This window comes from Bactrocera latifrons, unplaced genomic scaffold, assembly GCF_001853355.1.
Source record: "Bactrocera latifrons isolate USDA-ARS-PBARC rearing strain unplaced genomic scaffold, ASM185335v1 scaffold_52, whole genome shotgun sequence".
Classification (NCBI taxonomy): Eukaryota; Metazoa; Arthropoda; class Insecta; order Diptera; family Tephritidae; genus Bactrocera; species Bactrocera latifrons.
Window position 1 is genome coordinate 1,276,286 of NW_017537179.1, and position 25,716 is coordinate 1,302,001.

General features: G+C 36.8%; 1 protein-coding gene across 1 annotated transcript in view; it reads right to left on the bottom strand.

The window, feature by feature from the left end:
* LOC108974006 (dopamine receptor 1) overlaps positions 1–25,716 on the bottom strand; it is a 119,117-nt gene that overhangs the window by 38,558 nt on the left and 54,843 nt on the right. The window contains exons 2-4 of the mRNA XM_018941573.1: positions 23,859–23,919; positions 21,644–21,823; positions 370–499 (exon numbers count right to left, since the gene is read on the bottom strand). Coding sequence (XP_018797118.1) covers positions 370–499; positions 21,644–21,823; positions 23,859–23,919 — 371 coding nt within the window. The remainder of the gene's footprint in view (positions 1–369; positions 500–21,643; positions 21,824–23,858; positions 23,920–25,716) is intronic.

A 25,716-nucleotide genomic window follows, 5' to 3' on the forward strand; every position in this document is an offset into this window, starting at 1 on the left:
TCTCTGTACCACATTTCCACTTGATCCAATAATACATTGCTCCTGTTATTGCCGCTCTGTGTTATACTGACACACACATACACCCATACATACATATAAAAGATAACAGTTGCACATTCAGCCATACACTAGCAGTGGTGTCCTGATGAGCTAGCTAACTTAGTTGGCGGCACTTTCTACTGGAAATCCATTTTTGTAATTTTTAACACCTTCGTCACTGTGTTGTTGTTTTTGTTGTTGGACTTACTTAAGCTGTTAAAGGTCTTTTTGATGGCATACATCGGTCATGTATAAATTGTATACATCCTGCACCCCTGCAAATCTACACACACACACCCTCTCACACAGATGCCACCGCTGGCCACTTACCTGAGTGGATCCTTTATGTGTATATAACGGTCCATTGAGATGGCGCATAAATTCAAAATTGACGCCGTTGAGCACATCACATCGAAAGCGACCCAAGTATCACAAAATTGCGCGCCGAAAATCCAATAACCTGCGAAACCAAAGAGTGGACATTTTATTATTCTTTTTAAGTTCGAGAGAGGGGATCTCATTTAGTTAATTAATATGTATGTATATAGTACTATACTTAACTTTACTAATTAAATTGAAAGTGTTTTTTCTTTTTTAAGAACAAACCTCTTTTTCGTGCCCATGTAATAGAGTACAATATTTGTCAGAATAGTTCTTAACGGTATTTCTCTTGACATTTTAAACAAATTTCGTGTTTCGTTTGTAACTAATGGCAAAAAATAAGAACTAGATATCATTTATACGTCGCCTTCGCACTTATTAACACCTTAACATCAGCTGCACCGATGCTATAACACTCTTCACAAATAAACAAGTTTTCACAGTAGAACTCGATTTTATTATGTGAGTTTTTATGGCAGATATGACCTAAAGTGATAGTCGTGAAGATACCTCGTCAAAACTTGATTCCGATTGTTCAGTTTGTATGGCAGATACAGCTTGCGATATCGGCGGTTCCGACAAATGATCATATAGAAAAAGACATGGGGGACATTTCAGAAAATTTCAAAAACTATTTCGCATATATACAAACGGACAGATATCACTAAATTGACTCAGCTCAGCGCATCGCCCGCGTCCCTTCTGAAAATTCCGATGTGACTAATGCACCTCACTTTGGTAGATGAAATTATGGAAAAGATTGACCAGGACCATCACATAAGCAGTCATGACATTGCTAAGGAACTTAAAATCCATCACTAAATGGTTTTGAACCATTTAAAAAAGGCTAACTACTAAAAGAAGATCGATATTTGGGTAATGGACGGAATTAACATCTGCGATTCTTTGCTGAAGCGAAATGAAATCGAACCATTTCTGAAACGAGTGGTAACAAGAGACGAAAAGTGTATAAAATACGACAGTAATGTGCGAAAAAATCATGGTGGTAGCGTGGTGAAGCTCAAAATATGGTTGCAAAGGCAGTATTGACGCCTCGAAAGGGTTTGCTGAGTGTTTGGTGGGTTTGGAAAGGAATCATCCACTATGAGCAGCTCCACCCCGTTCGAACAATTGATTCTACATTTTACTGCCAACAACTGATGAGATTGAAGCAAGCAATAAAAAAGTGGCCAGAACTGATCAACTTCGTTTTCCATCATGGGAACACTAAACCACACACATTTTTGATGACTCGGCAAAAATGGAAGAGTTTGAATGGGAAGTTTTGGTGCATTCTTTATATAGCCTTGACCTTTCAACATCGGACCACCATTTGTTTCGGTCAATGCAGAACTCCCATAATGGAGTAAAGCTAGCTTCAAGAGAAATATGTGAAAATTACTTGTCGCAGTTTTTCGCCGAGAAACCAGACCAGTTTTACACTGATGGAATAATGTCTCTAGCGGAAGCATGGAAAAAAGTGGTCGACCAAAATGGTACATATTTGATTTATTAAAGTGGATTATAAATATTAAAAAGTATAAGTTCAAATTTGATTTGAAATACGAAAGGACTTTTTTGACTACTTAATATCATAAAATTGTACCCTTATTTAAAAGAATTGTTGTTGGATTACATATACAAATTTTAGTTGAAACAATTACAACTCTCAACGATATGTTTTCGGTTCGTTATATATTATAACTTTATGAGACTATATGAAACCCCTAACTATATTTTCTTAGATTTTCAATGAGAAATAAATTGAAATTTTTCGACATACTTTTCATAAACAAAAAGTAGATTTTTATACAAAAATAATTCTTTCCAATTTGGAACTACATTTTTTAAAAAATGTACAATGCGCACAATCAATTTTTAACCTCCAACATCCACGCTCCGTGCGATTGTTAGCACTTGATTCCTGCGAAACATGTTTGAACATTCATGCAGAGTAGACCTAATTTAATTAGGGATAATTAATTTGGCTTCTCAAACAAAAAAAAAACAAAAAAAAAAAAAAAAAAAGTTATGACACTTTATAGGTTTTCGGTTTCCGCCATTTTGTGGGCGTGGCAGTGTGCCGATTTTGCCCATCTTCGAGCTTAACCTTCTTATGGAGCCAGGAATTACGTGAACCAAGTTTCATCATGATATCTCCATTTTTACTCAAGTTACAGCTTGCACGAACAGACGAACAGACGGACAGACGGACGGACAGACATCCGGATTTCAACTCTACTCGTCACCCTGATCACTTTGGTATATATAACACTATATCTGACTCTTTTAGTTTTAGGACTTACAAACAACCGTTATGTGAACAAAACTATAATACTCTCTTTAGCAACTTTCTCTCAATTTTTTTTTACTCAATTTACAGCTTGCAAGAATGGACGGCCAGACAGGCATTCACTCGGATTTCAACTCGTCTCATCATCCTGACCATTTGCAAATAAGTCTATATCTATCTCTCTTAGTGTTACACACAACCGCTAGGTGAACAAAACTATTATACCCTATTTAGCACTAATTTGGGCAATGAACCCTGTCGAAATCTACTCAGGCATACCGCATGTTCTGCCGAAATGTTTGGTTCACAAGATTAATAAGCAGAAGCAGAGCAGAATTTTCTATTCAAGCCAACCTCGCCATGAGCAATCCGTTCATTAACACACTGCCACCGCAAATAAGCCTTACACGATAGCCTCATTAGTGCCAATATTATTTTGCATCCTTAAAGTCCTTGAAATGAGTTTCACTTAAAAAGTTGACCCGAGGGGCTCCGAAGAGGGCAAAATTTAAACACGAACACAAAGTTTTTTTTAAACAAGTTGATAAATGCGTTTTAAACGGAAATAAATTAACCAATAAAGACCAAGGTAAACAATACCGTTATATTATTATGGCAGGGTGTGTGTACGTGTGTGGTACACATATGCAATTATGTGCGCTCATTTGAATGACAAAGCACTTGCCCTCGCCACAGACGGGCAGCCAGTTAATAAGGATATTTGCAATTCATTGCCGGAGTAAAAGAAAAAGCTTGTAAAACCTTGTTGATGTTTCGTAAAGGCAAAAAAAAAAAAAAAAACAAGAAAAAACGTTAACGGGTGCACCGAAGCTAAATACCTTTCACAGGTGCATTTATGTTAGTAACGATATGTTCAGTTTGTATGGAAGCTATATGCTATAGTTAACCGATTGGAACAATTTCTTCGGAGATTACATTGTTGCCTTAGAAAATTATCTGTATCAAATTTCGTGAATATGTCTTGTCAAATGTGAAAGTTTTCCATACAAGAACTTGATTCCGATCATTCAGTTTATATGGCAGCTATATTTTATAGTGGTCCGATATCGGCAGTTCTGACAAATGAGTAGCTTCTTGAAGAGAAAATGGTGTTTGCAAAATTTCAAAACGATATCCTAAAAGCTGAGGGTCTAGTTCGTATATATACAGACAGACGGACAGACGGACATGGCTAAATCGAATCAGCTCAACATACTGATCATTTATATATATACTTTATAGGATCTCCGGCGCTTTCTTCTGGGTGTTACAAACTTCGTGACAAAATTAATATACCCTGTTCAGGGTATAAAAAAAAAAAAATTAAGCAAGGKGGAGTAGAAAAGAAAAACAACAACAATCAGTGAAAGTGGCCGGCACTAGTTGTCGCATAGAGCTTCACCTTATACCGACATTATCGAATTTTGATCCTTTATCATGCACTTGTGCTATACACCGGCATGAATGTGAAAAGTAATAGGAAGAATAATGGAAAGTGGGAAAGGATATGCATGAATATAGAAATTCTTTGGTGGTATGGTAAATGTAATAAATGACTTCCCTACATGAGAATGATGACAAAATAAGCTGGCTTGTGAAAATAAACAGGAGTTTATGTCCTTGCGCTGGTAATCGAAAGGTGAAAGTAAATACACATATGCATCTCCAAGTATGTTGCTCTGCAGTTGCACGAGAGCTCTGCGTGGGGCTGAGAGTAAACAGTTGGCGCTGGCCCACTAGTTGCAACGCTATGCATATGTTCATGTATAAATGGGAATATGCACATACGTACAAAATGTGTGGTCCTTATTATATTTGCATAAGCTTCGCAATAATATCGTCGACGATCTGTGAATGGGGGGGAGGCAGGTCTTTTAGCACGTAGCTGTATGGACTCTACACGTACAGACGGCCCTTCCCACTCGTATATGAAAATTTAATATGATAAATAAGGAAGGACTAAGTTTGGGCGTAACCAAACATTTTATACTCCCGAAATTTGCAAAGAGCACAGCCGAGAAAATGATTTTTGGGATTGGACAATTTTCTTAGTACAAATGTTGCGCAGGCATTCAACAATCATTATGCGGCGAAATCGTCAAACAATTGCAAATGCAATTGTTATCCAACATATTATCCAACATACAATTTAATTTCATGTCGGAGGTATTTATTTTAATCAAATGATATAAATGTGCTATAAAATCAAAAAGATAGGCTATAATTATTATGAAGGGCACATAAGGAGACGAAATATCTCCTATTATCAAACAAACAGTCGTCGCACTCGCGACTTGGCTCCCACTTCACTGCTGACAGTCATAACTTCGAAGTCGTAGATATTTTCATCTATCTTGTAACCAACGTTAACACCAACAATAATGTCAGTCTCGAAAACCAAATCAGAATAACTCTTGCCAACAGGTGCTACTTCGAACTAAGTAGACAATTGAGTAGTAAAGTCCTCTCTCGACGAACAAAAACCAAACTCTATTAGTAAGTCATAATTCCCCTCCTGCTGTATGGTGCAGAGGCATGGACGGTGACAACAACTGATGAGTCGACGTTACGAATTTTCGGGAGAAAGGTTCTGCGAAAGATTTATGGTCCTTAGCGCGTTGGCCGCCGCGAATATCGCGCTCCAGTTTATCCGATTTATCTCCAGTAGTTTATGAGAAAATAATTTTATAAAAATTTCAACCTTCAATTACTTTAACAAAAAAAAAAAAAAAAAAAAGAATTATAATAATAATAATAATTTTGACGAAATATTTATATCACGGGGTATGAATGATAATTTTCAAAATCGGATATTTGGTTTGACCCGGAAGTTAAAATTGTCACAGATGATTAGTAGAAGTGGTTGTAATCCGATTTTATCCTCTTTCACAATGCAACATATGTATGCCAAGAAGTTAGTCGAGTAAATTGTACTTCAGATATGGGATTGCCATGCTCCACTATTGTCATTGGCTTCTAAGAAGACCATCCGAACTATCTTCAATGTAAAATTTAAAGCTGGTGGTCTTATTTCACCCATTTTTACCTTCTCTGAAGAAGTACTGAAATTATTGGTCGATAACAAGTTTGGACATATATCAAATTTCATCAACATATCTAAATTTTTACTCAAGTTATCGCTTGCACGGTGGGCCGCTGATACAAACAAATGTTCGTTGAACAAAACCGTTACACTCTATTGAAAGATGTTGCGATAGTATAATATAAACATGATTGAAAAGCCTTAAATACTTATACGTGTTTGAGTCCTGACGTAAACCAACATTTGCGTATGAGCCACTTACCGTTGGCGCACAAGCTGAGTAACGGATTGTTTGCACTTTTGTCACACTCTACTGAAGAAGGTGGTATTGAAGTTCATGCAAAGGATGTGGTTCTCGGTGATGATGGTCAAGACGGTCAAGATGTGAGCATTTTGTGGTTGAATTAGTTGGGTATTTACGTTTTTGTTATTGCTTCGCCGGTGGTTTCCTTAACAGCAATTTGTGTGAGAAGGTTTCTTCTTCGAGAAACACCAAGAATTTTATATGAAAAAGCTCCTCCTCATTGTGTGGCAAGTTCCAAACATATATTTAGTTGTAAGTACATATGGGACCCACAACTTTGGGTCTTTTTGGTTTCTCTAAAAGTTGTTGTTTTTCGCTTGCATTGTGTTGTTATTTACATATTATATAAAACAACATTCATGCATAATATGTGTAGACCATGAGGCAATGGAATGACCAGATGTAAAAAAGATATTAAGGAAATACTGCAAAGAATTGTGTTGAAGAAATGAGCGAATTTTGCAATGATAGTCGAGAAGCTTGTGTTCTAGCATTCTGGGTATATTTTCTCTTCGTATGAAGCTTGCCGATCGAAGTGGTTTTCATTTATATACCTTCTTCAAATAATATTATATAACTTAGTTATCTTGACTATTTTGGGAGGTAAAGAAAAATATGTTTATCAGCACCTGTTTCATTTTATAAGCCTTTGTTTAAGAAGTAGCGGATGCAAAATTATACTATCCGTGGTATCCTCGAAGGTACATTTATCTATTTTATTGCCTTTAAACAAGTGCTTCTCTTGGAAATCTACCTTTTATAATCCAATATTGCTTTTGAAACAACTCCCAAATAAATTAAGACATAACACTCAACCCTGTCCTGTTCGTTAGTGCCGCATAAATTCGAAAAAGGCTGAACCGATTTGACTAATTTTAGTTTTGAATTATTCGTGAAAGTCCGGGGAATGCTTTAAAGATGAGAAAATATAGGAAAATTGTAATGGAAGTACTAAATCCGGTCAGGTACTTTTGGAATTACCTTCAATATTATAAAAATTGTTGTACGTTTTTCTCGTTAAAACTTGAGAAATGCTAGATCGTTATTGCTGATTTTTAGTTGGAAATGTTTATCGTAGTCCTGAAAGGATCAAATAGTAAGAAATTTTTTTAAATTTCAAAATCTATAAACATATTTAAAAATTAATTGCTGTTGGCTAGTCTCGCTAAAGCTTACAAGGCTGCACCGATTTGGCTAAATTCGGTCTGAAATTCAGTGTGGAAGTCCAGAGAAGCTTTAAAAGGCCACAAAATATAAAAACGGATGCTCTTGTTTTTCTTTGTTGTGTGCCCGTCGTGCAGAAATTATATTGAGAGAATAGTTTCTCAAAAATTTTATATCTTTTCTAACTCAATATTTATTCCCAGGAGGTCAAAAATAAATGTAATTTTAGCTAACTTCAGCTGTTAAGTATAGCTCAGATAATTTTTATGTCCATTGATAAATCTTAAGCTTTGTGACAAATTCAATTTCTGAATGCAACGATAATCTTCGACGTTTGACAACCATGATTTGTGAATTGTGAATTGACAGGAGAATTGGATCTGACTTAGGCCGTCGCAGTCATCCACATATGCGAAGGGCTGCCTCTAGCTAGCCGCACTGATGAAAAGATAGAGGCGAATCAAGAACGTAGTGACCAGTGACAATGAAGTAGGTATGCTTAGAATACCACGAAATCGTGCACATCAAACACAACAACAGTGAGCGATTTCGCAAACGCAAAGCCGTTAAAATACAGTGGTGAACATACTGGAGTTTGTTATACTGAATGTGTTTCTAACCAACATTCAGATACATAAAAACTTTTTCATTTGACACCGTTTGGCGCTACACATATTATACAGGAGAATTTCAATCAACTTGGAGTTTCGTCATCCGTCATCTTTGTTTATTTTTACATCACAAAATAAACGCCTAACAGTGAACATACTTCTTGCTCTATTCCGGTAGTGTGGTAAAGTTTACTCACAACGAGCTGATTCAATTGACATAGTTCATCAGAAATTTTTTAAATGATTATTAGACTGTGTTAAGTGTGTGTTTTGTCAAGACCAAATTGAAACCTTAGCCAGTTTCTGAGGAAAACTCTCTCTCTCTATTTTATACATAAGTTTGTCTTCTTTGTTTCTCGATTTAGGCAGTATTTACAAGTATATACATATGTATTTAATAATAAGAGTGAGCTCGTTGTTTGAATCTCAATGGGAATAAATCTTGCCATATATGTTTTGCTTTTCATCTTCTTCTTCTTTAGTAGCGTAGACACCGCTTACGCGGCAACAGCCGAGTTAACAACAGCGTTTCTTCTTTTTGCAATGTGTCAATCGGACTCCAATTTCCATTGGAGTGGAGGTCTTCCTCTTCCTCTGCTTAACCGGGCAGGTACTGCGTCCAATACTTTCAGAGCTGGAGTGTTTCGTCCATTGGGACAACATTACTTAGCCAGCGTAGCCGCTGCCTTTTATTTTTGCCGTTTATAGACACGTAAAAACCATTTGAATACATAAACACCACCTCCCGGTTTACAAAATATTACAGTAAAAGTGAAATATTAGGAAATATTACTTTCCTTGTGCTTTAACATTTTAAAACGCCGTTTCTTCCATTCTTCGTAAATTTTTGGGAGTAACAAAGAATGGGAGAAAAACTTGATTACAACATTCTCTTATCCACATACTTATTAGGGTGTCCATTATTTGTAACCAATTATTTAATTTTTAAATTTATTTCATTTAGGATATTTTAATCTTTTGCAATAAATTTTTTGTCTCGGACGAAAAATATTATATTTTACAAGAAAAAACGTTAACTCTGGCTGCACAGAAAAAAATAACAACTTTCTTAGGCACATTTCTATTATGGTATAAAAATATCGGCTTTCGCTCTTGATCGATCAATTTAAATGGCTGCTATATGTAGTAATATACCGACCGATCTTAAAAATTTCCTTACAGATTCCACCGTTGAAAGTTGTTCAGTTTGTGTGTCAGTTATAAGTTATAGTAGTTCGATTTGAACAATAAGTTGGAGATTTTAGCTATACGTTGAAATTTCGGAATCAAATTTCGTGACCATACCATGTTAAACAAAAAAAAAAAAGGGGATATGAACTTAATTTTGATCAATCAGCTTGTGTGGCAGATATGTGCCCTTATTATTCGACATCGGCGGTTCAGACATACATACATATGTATGAGCAGCTTCTTGGTGAGAAAAGAACGATTCGCGTATTCGCGTATATACAAATGGACAGACGGACAGACGGTTAAATGGATATGTCAAAATTTAGTCAGCTCATCACGCTGATTATTTATATATGTATGTTTTGTATATGATCTTCGACGTTTCATTCTGGTATTACGAAAATTTTGGAAAACTGATCCTTGTTCAGGGTATAACAAAGAGCTTGTTTACCCTGGAACCATGTGGCGAATACTGAAAATTTAGGAGGCGTTTGCAAAAAAACAATGAAAGTGGAAATTATAGACACCCTAATATACGTAAAATATATTTTGTATTTGTCTGTACAAATAAAGATATGAAAGTGTTGCTTACATTTGCCCAACTTTCTCACGTACATACATATGTATTTGTTGATATAAAACAAAGTTTGGTCGTTTTGTTTTATCTTCTTCACTAAATGCAGCAACTTTGTTATAAATAAGTTCTTCTTTCGGCAAGTATCTTCTTTTACAATCTCACCCTTACAGAAAAAACTACCACTCGAACAAACAACTCTTGAATATCTAAGAATATTGTTTTTAAGTTTTTTTCAAATACATGTGCATCTCTTTTCATAAATAATCAAGGTACCAATAAAACAATGAATTTCTCATACTAACATACTGCTGTGAGCAAAATATAGTAGAACTTTTGAACTTAAATTTCGAGTGAAAATTCATTCGACGAAATGGTACGACTGTCAATAATATCTGTGCCAAATGTCAGATCCAAATAAACATTAGTGTTTAGTATACGCTTGTCTTTCTGAAGAACATAAGGTACATTAGGCGATTTTTATGATGAGTGAAATTATTCAAATTATTCAAAGAGGGTCTAGAACGCGTTGATGAAAAACCATGCCCAGGACGGCCAATAAAATAAAAGAATTGGTGCTTGAATATCGACGGTTAACATTCACAGATCTTACAGGCATAGTTGAAATATCGGAACAATCAGTGAAAATCATTTTGAAGGATCATTTGTGTATAAACACTTTAAAGCATGTTAACGTCTGCGAAACAATGCTTTCTGACTACCATGAAACGTATTAACAACTTTTTTGAGTGCTACACGTAGAGTAAAGGCATAGTTTAATATAAATGTACCTCGACTCAGATAAAGAAGACGTCATTGATGTTTCTCATTCTCATATGACCAATAATCAAGAGTATTTAATCTTTGAGTTCCCTTAGAGCGAAAGAAGTACAGTTCTAATGTGTCAGCCGACGATCAATATTTTATCCCCATATAAACTATTATGTAGCAGATTGGCAGTGTTTTTTCATTCATTGTGTGTTGCGATCTGTGGAAATAATTCCATGCGAATTCAATATTATGGCTGAAAATCGCACCTGCTTAATTGATCCCAGAATCTGCCCTTATGGACATGGATTATCTTTTGAGACCTTGAATGCTTATACTAGCATTATTTCCCACATTCCACAAATCTCAACAAACAGTGCCTGGTCATTGAACATGCACGTTCAGACTTTCCGTCACAACTACTAAGCTATTTCTTTCTTTCTTGTTTTCGTTTTTTTGTTTCATAACGAAATATAGAACAGTATCTCTCGGCAAACAAAAACCAAACTCTATAAGTCACTCATAATACCCGTCCTGCTATATGGTGCAGAGTCTTGGACGATGACAACAACTGATGAGTCGACGTTGCGAGTTTTCGAGAGAAAAGTTCTGCGAAAGATTTATGGTCCTTTGCGCGTTGGCCACGGCGWWTATCGCATWCRATGGAAYGATGAGCTGTACGAGATATACGACGACATTGACATAGTTCAGCGAATTAAAAGACAGCGGCTATGCTGGCTAGGTCATGTTGTCCGGATGGACGAAAACGCTCCAGCTCTGAAAGTATTCGACGCAGTACCCGCCGGGGGAAGCAGAGGAAGAGGAAGACCTCCACTCCGTTGGAAGGACCAAGTGGAGAAGGACCTTGCTTCACTTGGAATATCTAATTGGCGCCACGTAGCGAAAAGAAGAAACGACTGGCGCGCTGTTGTTAACTCGGCTATAATCGCGTAAGCGGTATCTACGCCAATCAAGAAGAAGAAGATTAGGGTTAGCTCGAGTTAGACATGAAAGATTACAAAACTGCTGTAACTGGTATTAAAAATTCTATATCTATTAAAAGGCCTTATAATGTCCTATTTTGTTATAAAAGTCGTCTTGTTTTAAATATTTTCCATTAAAGTGAAATAAAGGGCGAATTTTCATACTCGGTATCCAGTTGGGTAGTCGAAAAAGTTTTCGTCCTTTTTCCATAGATGCCGTTGTTCAGAGTCCAGTGAATGTCACGCTAGCTTCCAAGTTTTCGGAGACGATGCCGTATCGCTTCGTTAGCACAACAATGATTTGCTCGCTTCCGTTCTGGAAATTTCGAAATTTCGATTAACATTGATGGAATAATGTCTCTTGCAGAAAAATGGCAAATGGCCTCTAACAAGTTTAAAATGTATATATATCCTTAACCACTTAAGATAACAACCACGTTCACTTGCCATATAGCACAATTTTAAATTTCACTTGATTCTTTTACATTTCAGTACACAAATTAAAAAACAATTAATATAACGCGATACACTGTGCACGAATAATGTTTTTAGTGAGCCCCACATTATAACCAAAACTTGTTTAAATCCAATAACAACTGTTCAAGCCCCTAGGTACCGAATATTTAAAATAAAAATTAATATCGGTCTGCTTCTTTTTAATTGGGGAAGACACCGCTTACGCGATTATAGCCGCGTTAACAACAGCGCGCCAGTCGTTTCTACTTTTCGCTACGTGGCGCCATTTGGATATTAAAAGCGTAGCCAGATCCTTCTAACTGAGTGGAGTTCTTCCTCTTCCTCTGTGTTCCCCCGGCGGGTACAGCGTCGAATACTTTCAGAGCTGAAGTGTTTTCGTCCATTCGGACAACATGACCTAGCCAGCGTAGCCGCTGCCTTTTAATTCGCTGAACTATGTCAATGTCGTCATATATCTCATACACTTCATCGTTCCATCGAATGCGATATTCGCCGTGGCCAACGCGCAAAGGACCATATATCTTTCGCAGAATTTTTCGCTCGAAAACTCGCAACGTCGACTCATCAGTTGTTGTCATCGTCTAAGCCTCTGCAGTTTGCGGTAATACCAAATTCAGACATCGCGACATAAAGGCAACTCCTTTTCGTAGAGGTAGTGTCTGTCGACTTTCCTTTCACGGGTCTTTTCCAAGATTTGGCGTATTTTTGATTTGCCAGGTCTAAAGCCACACCGATAAGGTCCAATCAGTTTATTGTTGGTGATCCTTTACACAATACGCTCGATGGTGAGGAGGCTTATCCCACGGTAATTGGCGCAGATTGTGGTGTCTCCCTTTTTATGGATTGGGCATAGCACACTAAAATTGTAAATTCGCCTACTCTTGGCATCACGAAGTTTGTAACACCCAGAAGGAAGCTTCGGGGACCCTATAAAGTTTATACATAAATGATCAGTATGTCGAGCTGAGTCGATTTAGTCATGTCCGTCTGTATGTCCATCTGTCTGTATATATTTTTTTTATTTTATTAAAGCTTACATAATAAACAAATTATTATATAAACTAAAGTAGGTTCAGTTTTTAAGATATCGTTTTGAAATTTTGCAAAAGTCATTTTCTCTTCAAGAAGCTGCTCACTTGTCGCAACTGTCGATATCGGACCACTATATCATATTGCTGACATACAAACTGAACTATCGGAATCAAGTTCTTGTATGGGAAACTTCCTCATTTGATGATATATCTTCACGAAATTGGGTATGAGTTATTGTTTATAGAAATAATGTAATATCAAAAGAAATTGTTCAGATCGGCTCACTGTAGCATATAGCTGCCAAATAAGCCGAACGATCGGAATCAAGGGCTTGTATGGAAAAGTTTCGCATTTGACGTCGTATCGTCACGAAATTTTTCATGGACTACTGCTTAAGGTAACAATATAATCTCCAAAAAATTGTTCATAACGGATTACTATAGCATATAGCTTCCCTACAAACTGAGCACATGGTTACTAACAGAAATGCACCTGTGAATGGTATTAAGCTTCGGTGCGACCGAAGTTAACGTTTTTCTTGTTATATCTAAAAGAGAAATTCCCTAAACTCATCGAGGCGAAAGTCAAAGAGGGAATATTTGTAGGCTCACAAACGTTATGCTGGTATTCATGTCTCTCGCTTATGCCGACAAGTTCGACCATTTTGAATGTTCATTTAATTATTGACAGCTGCCTTGCTTGCACGTGTTTTGGATCATCTTCGATTTTTACATATTCAAAAAAATGGATCAAAGAACCTGTATCAAATTTTGTGTGAAAAACGAAACTAAGTGCGCGGATGCATACCGAATATTGACTGAAAGCTACGTTTTTCGGTGGTACAAAATGTTCTCAGAAGGCCGAGAAGATGTGACAAAAATTGGCTTTTGCACCACGATAACGCTCCTGCTCACACATCGTTGCTAATGTGCGACTTTTTGACCAAAAACAACACACTAATGATGCCGCAGCCACCGTATTCGCCAGATCTGGCCCTCTGTGACTTTTTCTTGTTCCCTAAACTGAAGAGGCCCATGAAAGGACGACGTTACGCTTCTCTTCACGAGATAAAGACGGCATCGAAGGAGGAGCTGAAGAAGATAAAAAAAATGATTTTTTGAAGTGCTTCAAAGGTTGGAAAAACCGTTGGCACAAATGTATAATATCTCATGGGGATTACTTTGAAGGGGACAAAATAGATATTCATGAATAAATAAATTATTTTTGAAAAAACACAAGTTCGTGATACTTTTTGAACACACCACGTACTTAACGTCCTGAATCTTATGATTAGGTGTCGGTCAGAAAATGATATAACGCGCACTCCTGCCAGGAGCTGACGGAACATATAGACGATTTGACTTTCTGAACTATGAATGACAAAACGTCCACCGGAATTATTTGTAACTGTTTGTTAAATAGCATAACTTGACTGCCTAGACTCACATCAGTCCATCTGCCCAAAACTATCTCTATCAAAAACTCTCCGACTTTATTTTTGTGGACAACCTTACCTACATTAACTTTAGTAAAGCTAACTGGGTCGGTGTCTCCTTGTACATCCGTTCTTTGGTCCGTATATACGCGAATTAGTCCCTCAAGTTTTAAGATGTCGATCAGAAATTTTTCACTCATTCTTTTCTAACTAAAAATCGACTCATTTGTCAGAATTGCCGATATTGGGAAACTATAGCTGCTATTAAAACTGACCTATCGGATTGAAATGCTTGTATGAAAAAATCTCACGAAATTTGGTACGGATTGTTATTTAAAGCATCGCTATAATTTCCGGTGAAATTGTTTAGATTGGACTACTATAGCATATACATAGCTTGTTTGGAAAGCTTTTGTACTTGAGAATATATCTTGATTAAATTTGGTGTAGTTTATTGTCGAAGGCATTGTGTTGGTCTCCCAACATTTTGCTCATATCAGATCAATATAGTAAAATCAAGATAAAGACCTGATACATACTACACAAATTGCATTAAGAAGTAGTTGAAAGCCGCATATGCTGAGTACCAATATTATAATAGTTTACAAATAATTCTCGCAGACAACAGAATCACAGCAAAATTAGAAGAGAGATGCGCTAAATTTGTTATTGTTTCATTCGCGCAATTAAATACATTTCATAACAATAGTTTGTTTACAACAAAGATAATGAAATTTTGTTGTGATTGTTTTCCAACCAACCTTTTTTTCTATCAAACCACGAGGACAGACAGACTCACGTACAGATATGCTAGCTAGACTTAGAACCAAGTAGACATTTGTGGTTGTGTGTATGCATGAAAATACTTGCATAAGTTGCATACTTATTATTTCTCTGTTCTGTTTACTTTCCCTCTGAATTTATTGTTGCTTTTGCGATTTTCCGCTGCTGCCTTCCGTTGCTCATTTGCATTGCACAAATTGCGGAAATTTCCCATGCAAAACATTGCCATCACCACTGCAGCCGTTGTTGTTGTTGCTATCGCTGTGGTGTGGTGGTTTGCTGATGCTGCTGACATTGATTGCCGAGATAGGGGCGAGGGAAAAGTGGCTGCATAAGTGAATTGTGCTGCGTCAAGTCGGCTGTGGAATTGAGTGAGTGTGTGGCCGCATGCAACGTGGGCTCATTCTGTCAACGTCAACTGCTTCCCTTTCGCTTTCAGCGCTACGCCACATTATGTGACAAATGCATAAACTAAAATATGGTGAATACGCACACATATGTGTATGCTTTGGTATATCTATGCTCCCTGTATACAGGTATGTATGTGGATTAAACGCCCTTATCCTTGGGAGTATGAAATACTTGAAGTTTTGCCGAGTTGCTTTTCAAAAATTCGCTTACCTGGGTTCCGTTGGAATTTATTGTTGCTATTAACATGAAGTGCAAATAATTTTTTGTTACCCTTAGGGCACCCATTTTCGCTTCGGAGTGATATTAGGAAAGTAATAAATATTTATGCCATTTTTCACATCTTCTGACTTCTCATAACTGAGAAAAGTTGAAGACCTAAGTACAAGCGAATCGATGAAATATATATATATTGCATAAGTATAAATAATAACATATTTTTAAAGTCATTAGCAATTTGTTGTGGTGAATAAATATACAGACTTTGTTTCCTTTAGTCACCTAAAGTGGTCCGGAAGTTTTTAGGTTATAAAATAAAAACGAAATTTTTAGATAAAATCAGAAGTCTTCAGAAATAGACGCCATTACGACGATAGCCTCTTCGAATAAAAATTCTGCATGACGAGTGCCTTCATAAAGTTTGGAATCATAAAAAATGTCGCATGATTTGAAATCAGGAGAAAACTAAAGATAAGAGAATTCAACTAACTGCGCGTGATAAGGCGCGAAGGTAGGCCATTTTAATTATTTATATTGGCGCTCATCTTCTTCGGAGTTTAAGCTTTCCTTTATTTCTGTTATCTAGAAGCGGAACCTTGCTTTATCGAGGGTAGTGGGAATCTCTTTATGTAAGGGCGAAACTAATTGCGGGGTATTGTATTCCTATGGTTATTTCCAACCGCATACATATTATATTTATTAATAACATATAATAATTTTTCTCATCCAATACTTTCTTAAAATTACTGGAGTTATAAAAGGTATGTATATCATAGCGTAAATTTTTGTGCCACTTGGGTGGTCTCGATGCAGCGAGAATACTTTGTTGAACAAATTAGTTTTAATATATTGCAATAACAATAAAACGCGAAGACTATAGAGGTGGCAAGGCTTCTTGGTTGGAATCCATACAAACATTTCATCATATTACATAAATTAAGACATTAACGTTCCAAAAACTGATGAGAGTCTATAAAGTTTATCAAGAAGTTGGTAACACCCAGAAGAAAACGATAAAGAATCCAGAGAAATCCGTTTGTCTGTCCTTCTACCTGCCTGTATATACGCGAACTAGTCTTTCCGTTTTTGAGATATCGACATCAACCTTTGCGCACGTCTTTTTTTCCCAAGAAGCTACTCATTCATCGGAATCATGGATATCGGAGCTATTTAGTGTATAGCTGTCATACACACTGAACGATCGGTATCAAGTGCTTGTACGAAAAACTTTTTCACTTAATGAGCTGTGTTCACAAAATTTGGCTTGTGTTATTATCTAAGGCATCGCTATCATCTTCGAAGAATTTGTTCAGATTGGACAACTTTAATATATATTTGCTATGTGAATTGGCCGAACAAATCAAGTTATTGTAGGGAACCTTTGTATTTGTGAAAAGTAAAACATGTTTTCTACAACGTTTTTCTTATTCATCGTCATAAGCTTACACAGCGAACTCGATACACAAAATACTATAACTTTAAAACCTTGATTTTGGTGAGACGTTGATATTTTTAAAAAACTCTCTGAATAGAAGAGACAATAACTGTTCCAGCCATTACTAAACGTCCGGCATCATACCTTGATACTAATTCAAACTTAATTTAAGTTACCTAAAAACCAACGATATTGCTACTAGCTGTTTACTCTCAGTTTCCCCGCTAACTTAGTTAGAGGTTTCGAGATGAACTGACTGTCGGATGAATCTCTCCAAATTTGGTTGAAATCCGTCGAGTAGGTACTGTGATATACTGGCTCTTCTAAAATCTTCTTATAACATCTAAGGAATAAAATTTTCCATTTTTGGCATATCTACTTATTGAAATATAGCACTTTTAGTAGGTTTTAATAAAACACTAATTTTTATAGGGAGGGTAGGGATGCCAAAAAGATTTGCCCATAACGCATTTGGTTATTATGGCTTGAATGGTTAAGGTGATATGCATATTAAACTTATTGGAGGATGCGTTACATATGACCCTCCCTAATGCCAATAATTATGTCTTGTATCTTTGGGAAATTTAATACAGGATCGCACATGGACAGCTGGTAAATTGTCTTTATTATTCGATTGCTGGTTTTATGTATTTGTAGCTAAAAATACTAATTTAATAAAAGTAGTTATAGGAGGATAGAGTCATGTGTAGAAGTTCACGAAAGTGAGGAAAGTTCTCTGATCGCCATTCAGTTGGGAATGAGCCAGAAACGATTCTTGTACATATGACTCAAGTAGCTCATGACTTCCGGTCATTGACCAAGTATCCTCTGGGTAACCTAAGGACATCCGTTTGAAGGCGCAACATCCCAATGAAAAATCAACAACGGCCTCGGATGAGAGACTTTTTAACTCGGCTATAATCGCGTAAGCGGTGTCTACGCCAATTAAGAAGAAGAAGAAGTTATTAAGTAGACCTTAAACAAATATATTTTGAACGTAGAAGCATTTTTAGTAACATTTCCTGAGACATGGTGATGCGTAAACATTTAGACACTTCGAGGTACTGTGATTTATAAGAAGTATGTGTACAAATATTGACACATTAAGCTTTGCTTCATATTCCTTTAATCGAAAAATGGGTTAAGATGATGTCATCCCCATAGAATTCGGCAACACCTCACTAGAGGGTCTCGATTTTGAACGATTTTCACACATTCACACTTGTCTGCTTTTCCTTGTGCTCATGCAAGTGCTTTTTCAGTGATTAATTTCAGTAAGAAACTTCTAAACTACACAGCTATTTCTCCGGTGGCAAATTAATTTTGTAGAATTTCTCATTTTGCCTTGTCTCTTGAGCAAGTGCAATTCTTGAATGAAGTGTACCGTGAAAAGTCCTCCTAAATGTGAATATATCGACTGTGAACAAGCAACAATCAAGTTGTTTCGAATATCGTTCGTAAAATTTAGTAAAAAAGTGTCTTGCCTTCCACTGTGTACATTGGTGTATCATTCGAGGAACTAACGGCATATTTGAGTATACAGAAATGGAAGGAATAAAAGTAAAGTAAGTTGAATTTTCGTTTTATTTTAGCAATCACTTTCCAATTTCCGTTTGCATTTCCGTTTTAATTAAAGGTGTGCTGGTACTGACAACATTTGTGTCGTCGGAGGCTCGATCCCAATTGCAAGGTCAATGAAGTGGGGGAGGGGATGACAGCAAATTTGCAAACGATAATGACACTTGTCAGCGTGACAGCGTAAGTGACAATGCAGCAATGATTTTTGGTACGTCGATTCTACATCCGTCCATATACATATTTGTGCGTATCTCTATATACAAATGTGTGCGCGCTCATGGGCGTAAGCGATAATTGCAGTATGCGTCAGGCATAAACGAAAGCTAACAAAACTCCGATGTGTTGTATGCGTGCGCGTGTGTGGATTATTGAGCCTTGAATTCAAATTGCAGGCGTCATTTCCAATTTCATCAAATCTCGCTCGCACTGAAGGGGAAAAGTAATGAAATGAACTTGCTCCCAACAGATGGAAAACTTATAGTTGATTGAGCGCAGTCAAGCTATTACTCCAGCGAATATTGGCACGATTAAAATGACCTTAAAATAGGTTATAACATTAAAAACTCAAGTCATGAAAGATCTCGTTGGGGTTTCACAAGTTCTTTAGTGCCATTAATAAAAAGTGAAAATTTTTTAGAAATTAGAAATTTATGCAAGCAATGTCAGGGTAGAAATGGACTCCATTTCTTGAAGATAAATTTTACCCAAAGCGTGTTCGTCTAACAAACTTCTTCTTAATTTTTAGAAATTTGCTCTTACGAGTATGAGTTTGAGATGCTTCGCCTTGAGGCATTTATTATCTTAAGGGGTCACAAGGGTTTCATCCAGAAAAATGGACTATTTTCAACCCCAATTTATTTTAATATCAAAATGGAATATTATATTTCATTTAAGGTTTTTATTCTCTTATAGCTACACATTTCAAAAATAATTTCTGAAATTTTTATAGAAAATCCATAAACTCCGTCATTGTGACATCATTTCCGTGATAGTTGTATCTCAAACCGATCGAAAGTCCACTCTATATGATTATTAATAAATAATTGAGTTAGAAACGTTTGCTCTGAGGCGAAACTGCACCAGTTCTTATATCGCGGCGTTCTCATGATATCATACTAAAATAAAGGGTGCTTTTTAGAAATATAGCTTTCAGAAAGAATTAAAGTGGCGTAAAACAATGATATGACCAACGATTTAATTTTACTATAAAGAAAGGGGTTTGCCATTATGTTTTCAAAATTACTTCGGGTCAGAGACCACCGTGGCTGGCTGGAATTAATGCCGAGGTAAGTCTGTTCATTATGAAATGGCAAGCCACTATGTGTACAAAACAAGTAAAAGTTGTCAAATAAACCGACTTCTGAAAATTATTGCCTGCATGAAAACCACAAGCCACCACCACCAACACCCGTTAAGACTTTTTTTAGTCATTATTATTATTTTGCGGCTTTACCGTATATATGCATGTAGCGGCACTCACCTTGAACATATCTTTAAATTTATTTAATGCATACATTCACATTTAGTGCAACTAAAGGTTAAGTTATCCTACATTATCTACATTGTTATTCTGTTTCTCCTCCCATACAATAGTCTAGCTATCATAGTAACACTTGTATATTGACAGCATCATCTGGTCATATGATGCTTGTTGATCACCGTTACCTAATTACGCCTATAAGTTATTAAATTCTAAGCTAAGCATGTCAGTAGCATTTGCCATCACGTCGTCCAAAAGTGTATTAATAATATTATCTATATGGTATATATTGGGTAAAAAATCAGATCTTTTAAAAATATTGGGGCGATTAATTATCTTAACATAGCGCGGACAAGTATCGAATAAATGTGATATCCATTATAATGCAAATAAGTGAGAACATGACCTATAGGAAAAGTTAATGTGATACCAAAAAAGGTGGCAATCTGTTGACAATGGTGAGTAATAGCAATGTCTAATCCATGCCTTACATTTCATATAATGTCTACAATTTTTGTAAGTTCATCGAAACATGTTCACTCATACTATAACTCTCATAACTATAAAAATTGAGAAAGTACCTATATAAAGGAATTGAAGACTTTTTTGGTAGGTTGGTTGAAAACAAAGGTGCATAGGCGTCGGACCGCAGGCGGCCACATTTAGACCCATTTACGCTTTATCTAGCAACTCTGTAGATTTGATAAAATATCTAATTTTCGCCCCCTATATCGACATTATTTGACATAAATTAGCATTAATTTTGTGGAAGCTGGTATTGGCAAAGTCGTTTTACACGAAATGATCAAATCAAATGGTTTGTAGAGATTTTTCTATGATTCTAATTATCTTGCAAATCGATCATTCAGAAACTTCTAATGGTCAACAGTGGTGGGTCCACCAAGAAAAGTAATAAATAAAAATTATTCATGTATTTTATAGATGAGTACATTGGATTTTTGAGGTGCTTTCGCTTTGGCATTGGGTTGGGGCAGTTCGGGAATGTAGCGGTTTTGTTTAAGTATAGAAGGTGGCAAATAATATATTAAGGGTTAGCCTCATTTGGGTATATCCTTATTAAAATTATAATTTAACAAGCAAAAACGCTGTTATAGTTGAATATGCTTAAAATAATATTTTCGCTTTAAGCTGTTTGTAGTTTTTAGCCATTAAATTAAGGAAGTATAATTGATCTCTCTGATTGCAATACGAATCCACATGAGGCATCAGATCAAAAGTCAATCACGACGGACTATCGCTTTCCACGAATACCGGATTAATGCGAGCGTGAGGTCACAAACACATACAAAGTAGAACGACCACTCACGACGATATTACTATTTAGTACGTGTGTATGTGTTCGCGCTTATATAAATTTATCGCTTACGAGTACACAAACAATTGTATGGTTAAAATGGATTTCAATGATAATTGCGAATACTCACCCAGCAGATCATTGACGCCGGCGAATGTCATCACCAGGGATGCAACGAATAAATCCGCTATCGCTAATGACGCCAGAAATAAATTGCCGATGCGTCGCAAACTGCGTTCCGTATAAATGGCGAGGCAGACGAGTATATTGCCGGCGACCGATAGAAAAATCAGCACTGACAGGAAGATGCCTGCGGGGTATCATGTGCATTTCCCGGATGTCGATGAAGTGAGGTGAAGGCGGGCAAAAGGAAAATCAGCGTGAAAACTTATTGATTGGCGCGGCAAATCGCATACGAGCACAAATACTTATGCATACGAACGATCAAATATGTGAAATGATGTGTGAGTTATGCGAAAGTCAAATATAGAAGAAGTTAACAAAACACGGCAAAATAAATAAGTGCACAAAGAAAAAGGCGAACATCAAAATATAATAAAAAAAGTAGTGTCGTAATGCATTTTGTTGAGGAAGGTAACGTAATCACAACTAAGCTACAGAGTGACAGAGAAGAGAAATTAAATCTGCGAGCTAAGGTGGAAGTGAGCAGCTGGCAGTGAATTCCAAATGTCAATCGGTGCAACAGACGACGGATGCAGGTGTCAGAACATGCGACATGCTAGCATTCGGAAACTGTTCTTAGCAATTTGTTAGTGTCTTTGAAAATATGGAAATGTGAACAAAACTTAAAAGTGTTTCGCAAAATTCTCGAATAACCCAAAACTTTTTTGGGAGCGGAAAATAATAATATCTTACGGAACAATTATATAACTTAATAGCAATTCACGTTTTTTACTCTGAAATACAGAGAGCTCTTCTTGCCCTTATTCCCAGTTTTATGTACGTTGCATATATTTTGGTTTTCGAAACTACACAAGTTTTCGTTTTTGCTTTGGTTCTTGATATTAAAAAAACTTCTAGGTAAAACTTTCCGATTCTTAATGGTAAGATTGTCTGAATAATAACGGGTAGAGGTAGAGATACAAGTAGAGGTACTTTTCTCATTGGAATATTTTTGCCAGATCCCGCGTGAGGTGCGTCAAGCTGCCATGCTATTTTCACGTTCACGTTCTGTAAAGCACCCATGCTCACTCAACACATGGTCAACATACTCATGGCCAGCGTACTATTCGCAACACCATCACCCATCCTGAGACTCATCTCTCAATATTGAATAATATGCGACCGAATATACCACGTCCAGCACGCATTGAATAAATTATAGCAGCCGTCGCTAGGAGTGACACGAAGACCGCGGATAATCGATTCGGCGCCGTCCGCAGAAACTCGAGCTGACGTATGAAATGACTTGGCGCATTTTACGTCGAGATATTAAATTGAAAGTAAACAAAATACAGCTTTTGCAATAACTGAAGCCGTTCGATCTTTTCAAGCGATATCGCTTCGGACTATGGGCGCTTGAAAAGTTCCAAGAAGATGCGAAGTTTTCGAACGAAATTTTGTTCAGCGTTAAGGCTCATTTCTCGCTCAATTGGTACGTAAACAAGCAAAATTGTCCCATTTTGGAAAAATAGCAGTCATTTCATCCAGAAAAAACAAAGGTTTGGTGTGGTTTGTGGGCCGGTGGAATCATCGGTCTTTATTTCTTCAAAAGTGATGTCGATGAGAACGTATCCATCAAGGCGACCATTATCGCGCTATGATAAAAGATTTTTTGATGCCTGAAATTAAATCTCGAGATCTCGGCGCCACTTCCCACACATCGCATTAATCAATGGATTTATTGAGAGAATACTTCGGTGAGCAGATAATTTCGCGTTTTAGGCCAGTAAATTAGTCACCAAGATCGTGTCATATCACACCGTCAGACCTTTTCCTGAGGGAATATGTAAAGTATAAAGTCTAGCGGACAATTCCGCTTCGATTCACGCCTTGGAGCAAAGCGAAGAATACTGTGAACTAAGTAGCTGATTAATGAGAAGAACCCAGCATTGGAAAAACGAAATAAAACTAGACGTTAAAACGAATCCACTTTGGACATGCTGCGAATAATTGCAATGTCTATTTTAGTCCAGAAAACAAAAATTACTAAAAAACTAAAGTTCAATGAATACACATGTGTTGCTTAAACTGAGTGTTTGTGCGAGTATTACATAGATAAGTGTAGATGCGCGTGTTTATTCATTCACTTGATAGACATTCAACGACATTTACTTTACCAACAACTAAAATTGACACAAGAGACACCGCATCAGGATCCTCACCCACTATGGTATCGGCCTCGGATGGATTTATCCACGACGTGTCATTGAAGTATGAAGTCAGCTGAAACAAAATAAAACATGGGGTATATGTTAGTGGAAATTGCCAAAAACTTTTTTTGTAATATATATATATACAAATATGTACATATGCATTGTAAGTCGAATAATGGCAAGTCTCGATTGTATTTAGCATACATAGTTGTCATAAAAACTTTACCCTTTGCTGCTCTTTTCTACATGAAATTACAGAACACAAAAGTATTAGGTTTAAATTTTAGAAGAAACCGCCTGAAAGAAGAGGAATCGTGGAAATCTGAAAAAAATTTTGCTAATACTGTTCTCTTAGCGTCACATATACATATTGTTAAGCAGACTATATGAAAGGTTAAACTTTATAGCTACTCCCTTTATTTTATGCTTGCTAGTCATGCTTCATCTAAAACGCTGCCAGATGTTATTAGCATGACGCGGAGAAGCGAATATTTGCCATCAGCCGAGCAAAGCCAAGTTAATGGCAAGAAGTTTGTTTAACATTATTTTCACAATCCTTTTGCTTATTGCACTTTGTATTTTCTGGCTACGGCGACTCTTTGCGTTCGCTTGCAATTTGCTCACAAGTCAATTTGCCATCATAGCTGCCAAGTTGCTGTCAAAATATGACAAGAACTGACAGCGCAACTGTGTGAGTGACGGCAAGAAAAAGCCATTTGCGAACACCTCGTACATATGCAAAGGAGAAATATAAGTGGGAGCGAGAGCGAGAGTTTTAGGTTCACAAATGCAAATCATTAATCATTAGTAAACCGCAGACAAGACGTGCTAATATTCAAAGCTCTAGCTGCTGTGAGAATGCTACCATAAGCACATAGAAACAGCTGACATCACTGCGGTACGTTAGAGAAGTGCTTGCTGTCACTAATTGCAATCATTAAACTAATTTCAAATGAAAATGAGTAAGTGCTTATGTACAGGGTTGCAGTTAGTCTACAACACTGCTTTAATAAAATGTGTTATTCGAAAAATTCTCTTTGTTAAAGACTTCTTTGGTAGGAATTTAAAGATAACGCAACAGATATTAGTAATCCTAAGCCGCTCAGCAATTTGACGAAATTTACAATTTCATAGTCTGCGGTGTAACGGGTTTGTTAGCGAATTTGCACATTAAGCAAGTCTCTTGGCTGGAAAGCCAGCCAACGTAAATTCACTGTAATTGTCTAGAGCTTTAAACAATTCTCTATCCTAGCACGCACACATAAACACAGTTGTTCATAAGTAAGTGTGGCTTGCAGTGGATATGTCGGTGTGTTTGTTGATGGCTGGTCAGCTGTTCTGTGGTTTGCTACCACAAATTTAATCAATTTACTAACCGCAAGTTCAGTGGTTACACAATGGAAGTGAGACATGTGTGTTTAGTATTTTGGGGTTAGAAAGGGTGATGCTACAGGTTAGGCACTGCATACACAATTTGATATGACGATTCGGACGAAGTATGCAAGAAAGTGCATTAGTCCGACGGTTCATAATTCTTAGATCCTTCGTCACGTGCAGTTCACTCCTAAATTCAAGGCCATGGTAATTGTTAAGACCGGATACCGAATTACGTGGTTCATGTAAAAAGTATAGCGAAATTGTATTTATTATGAAAAGCTTCTTTTATTTATGAATATCTATGTATATTGTTCAACACTTCTCCAGCCTGCTGAATGGCAGTGAACGCACAACGCCAGGAGAAGGCGAACCCGATCCCCCAATCGATGACGATGGAGCAGACGTTCCATTACCCGACCATGATGAAGTTCGAATAGCAATTGCCCGCCTGAAAAACAATAAAGCGGCAGGGGCCGATGGATTACCGGCT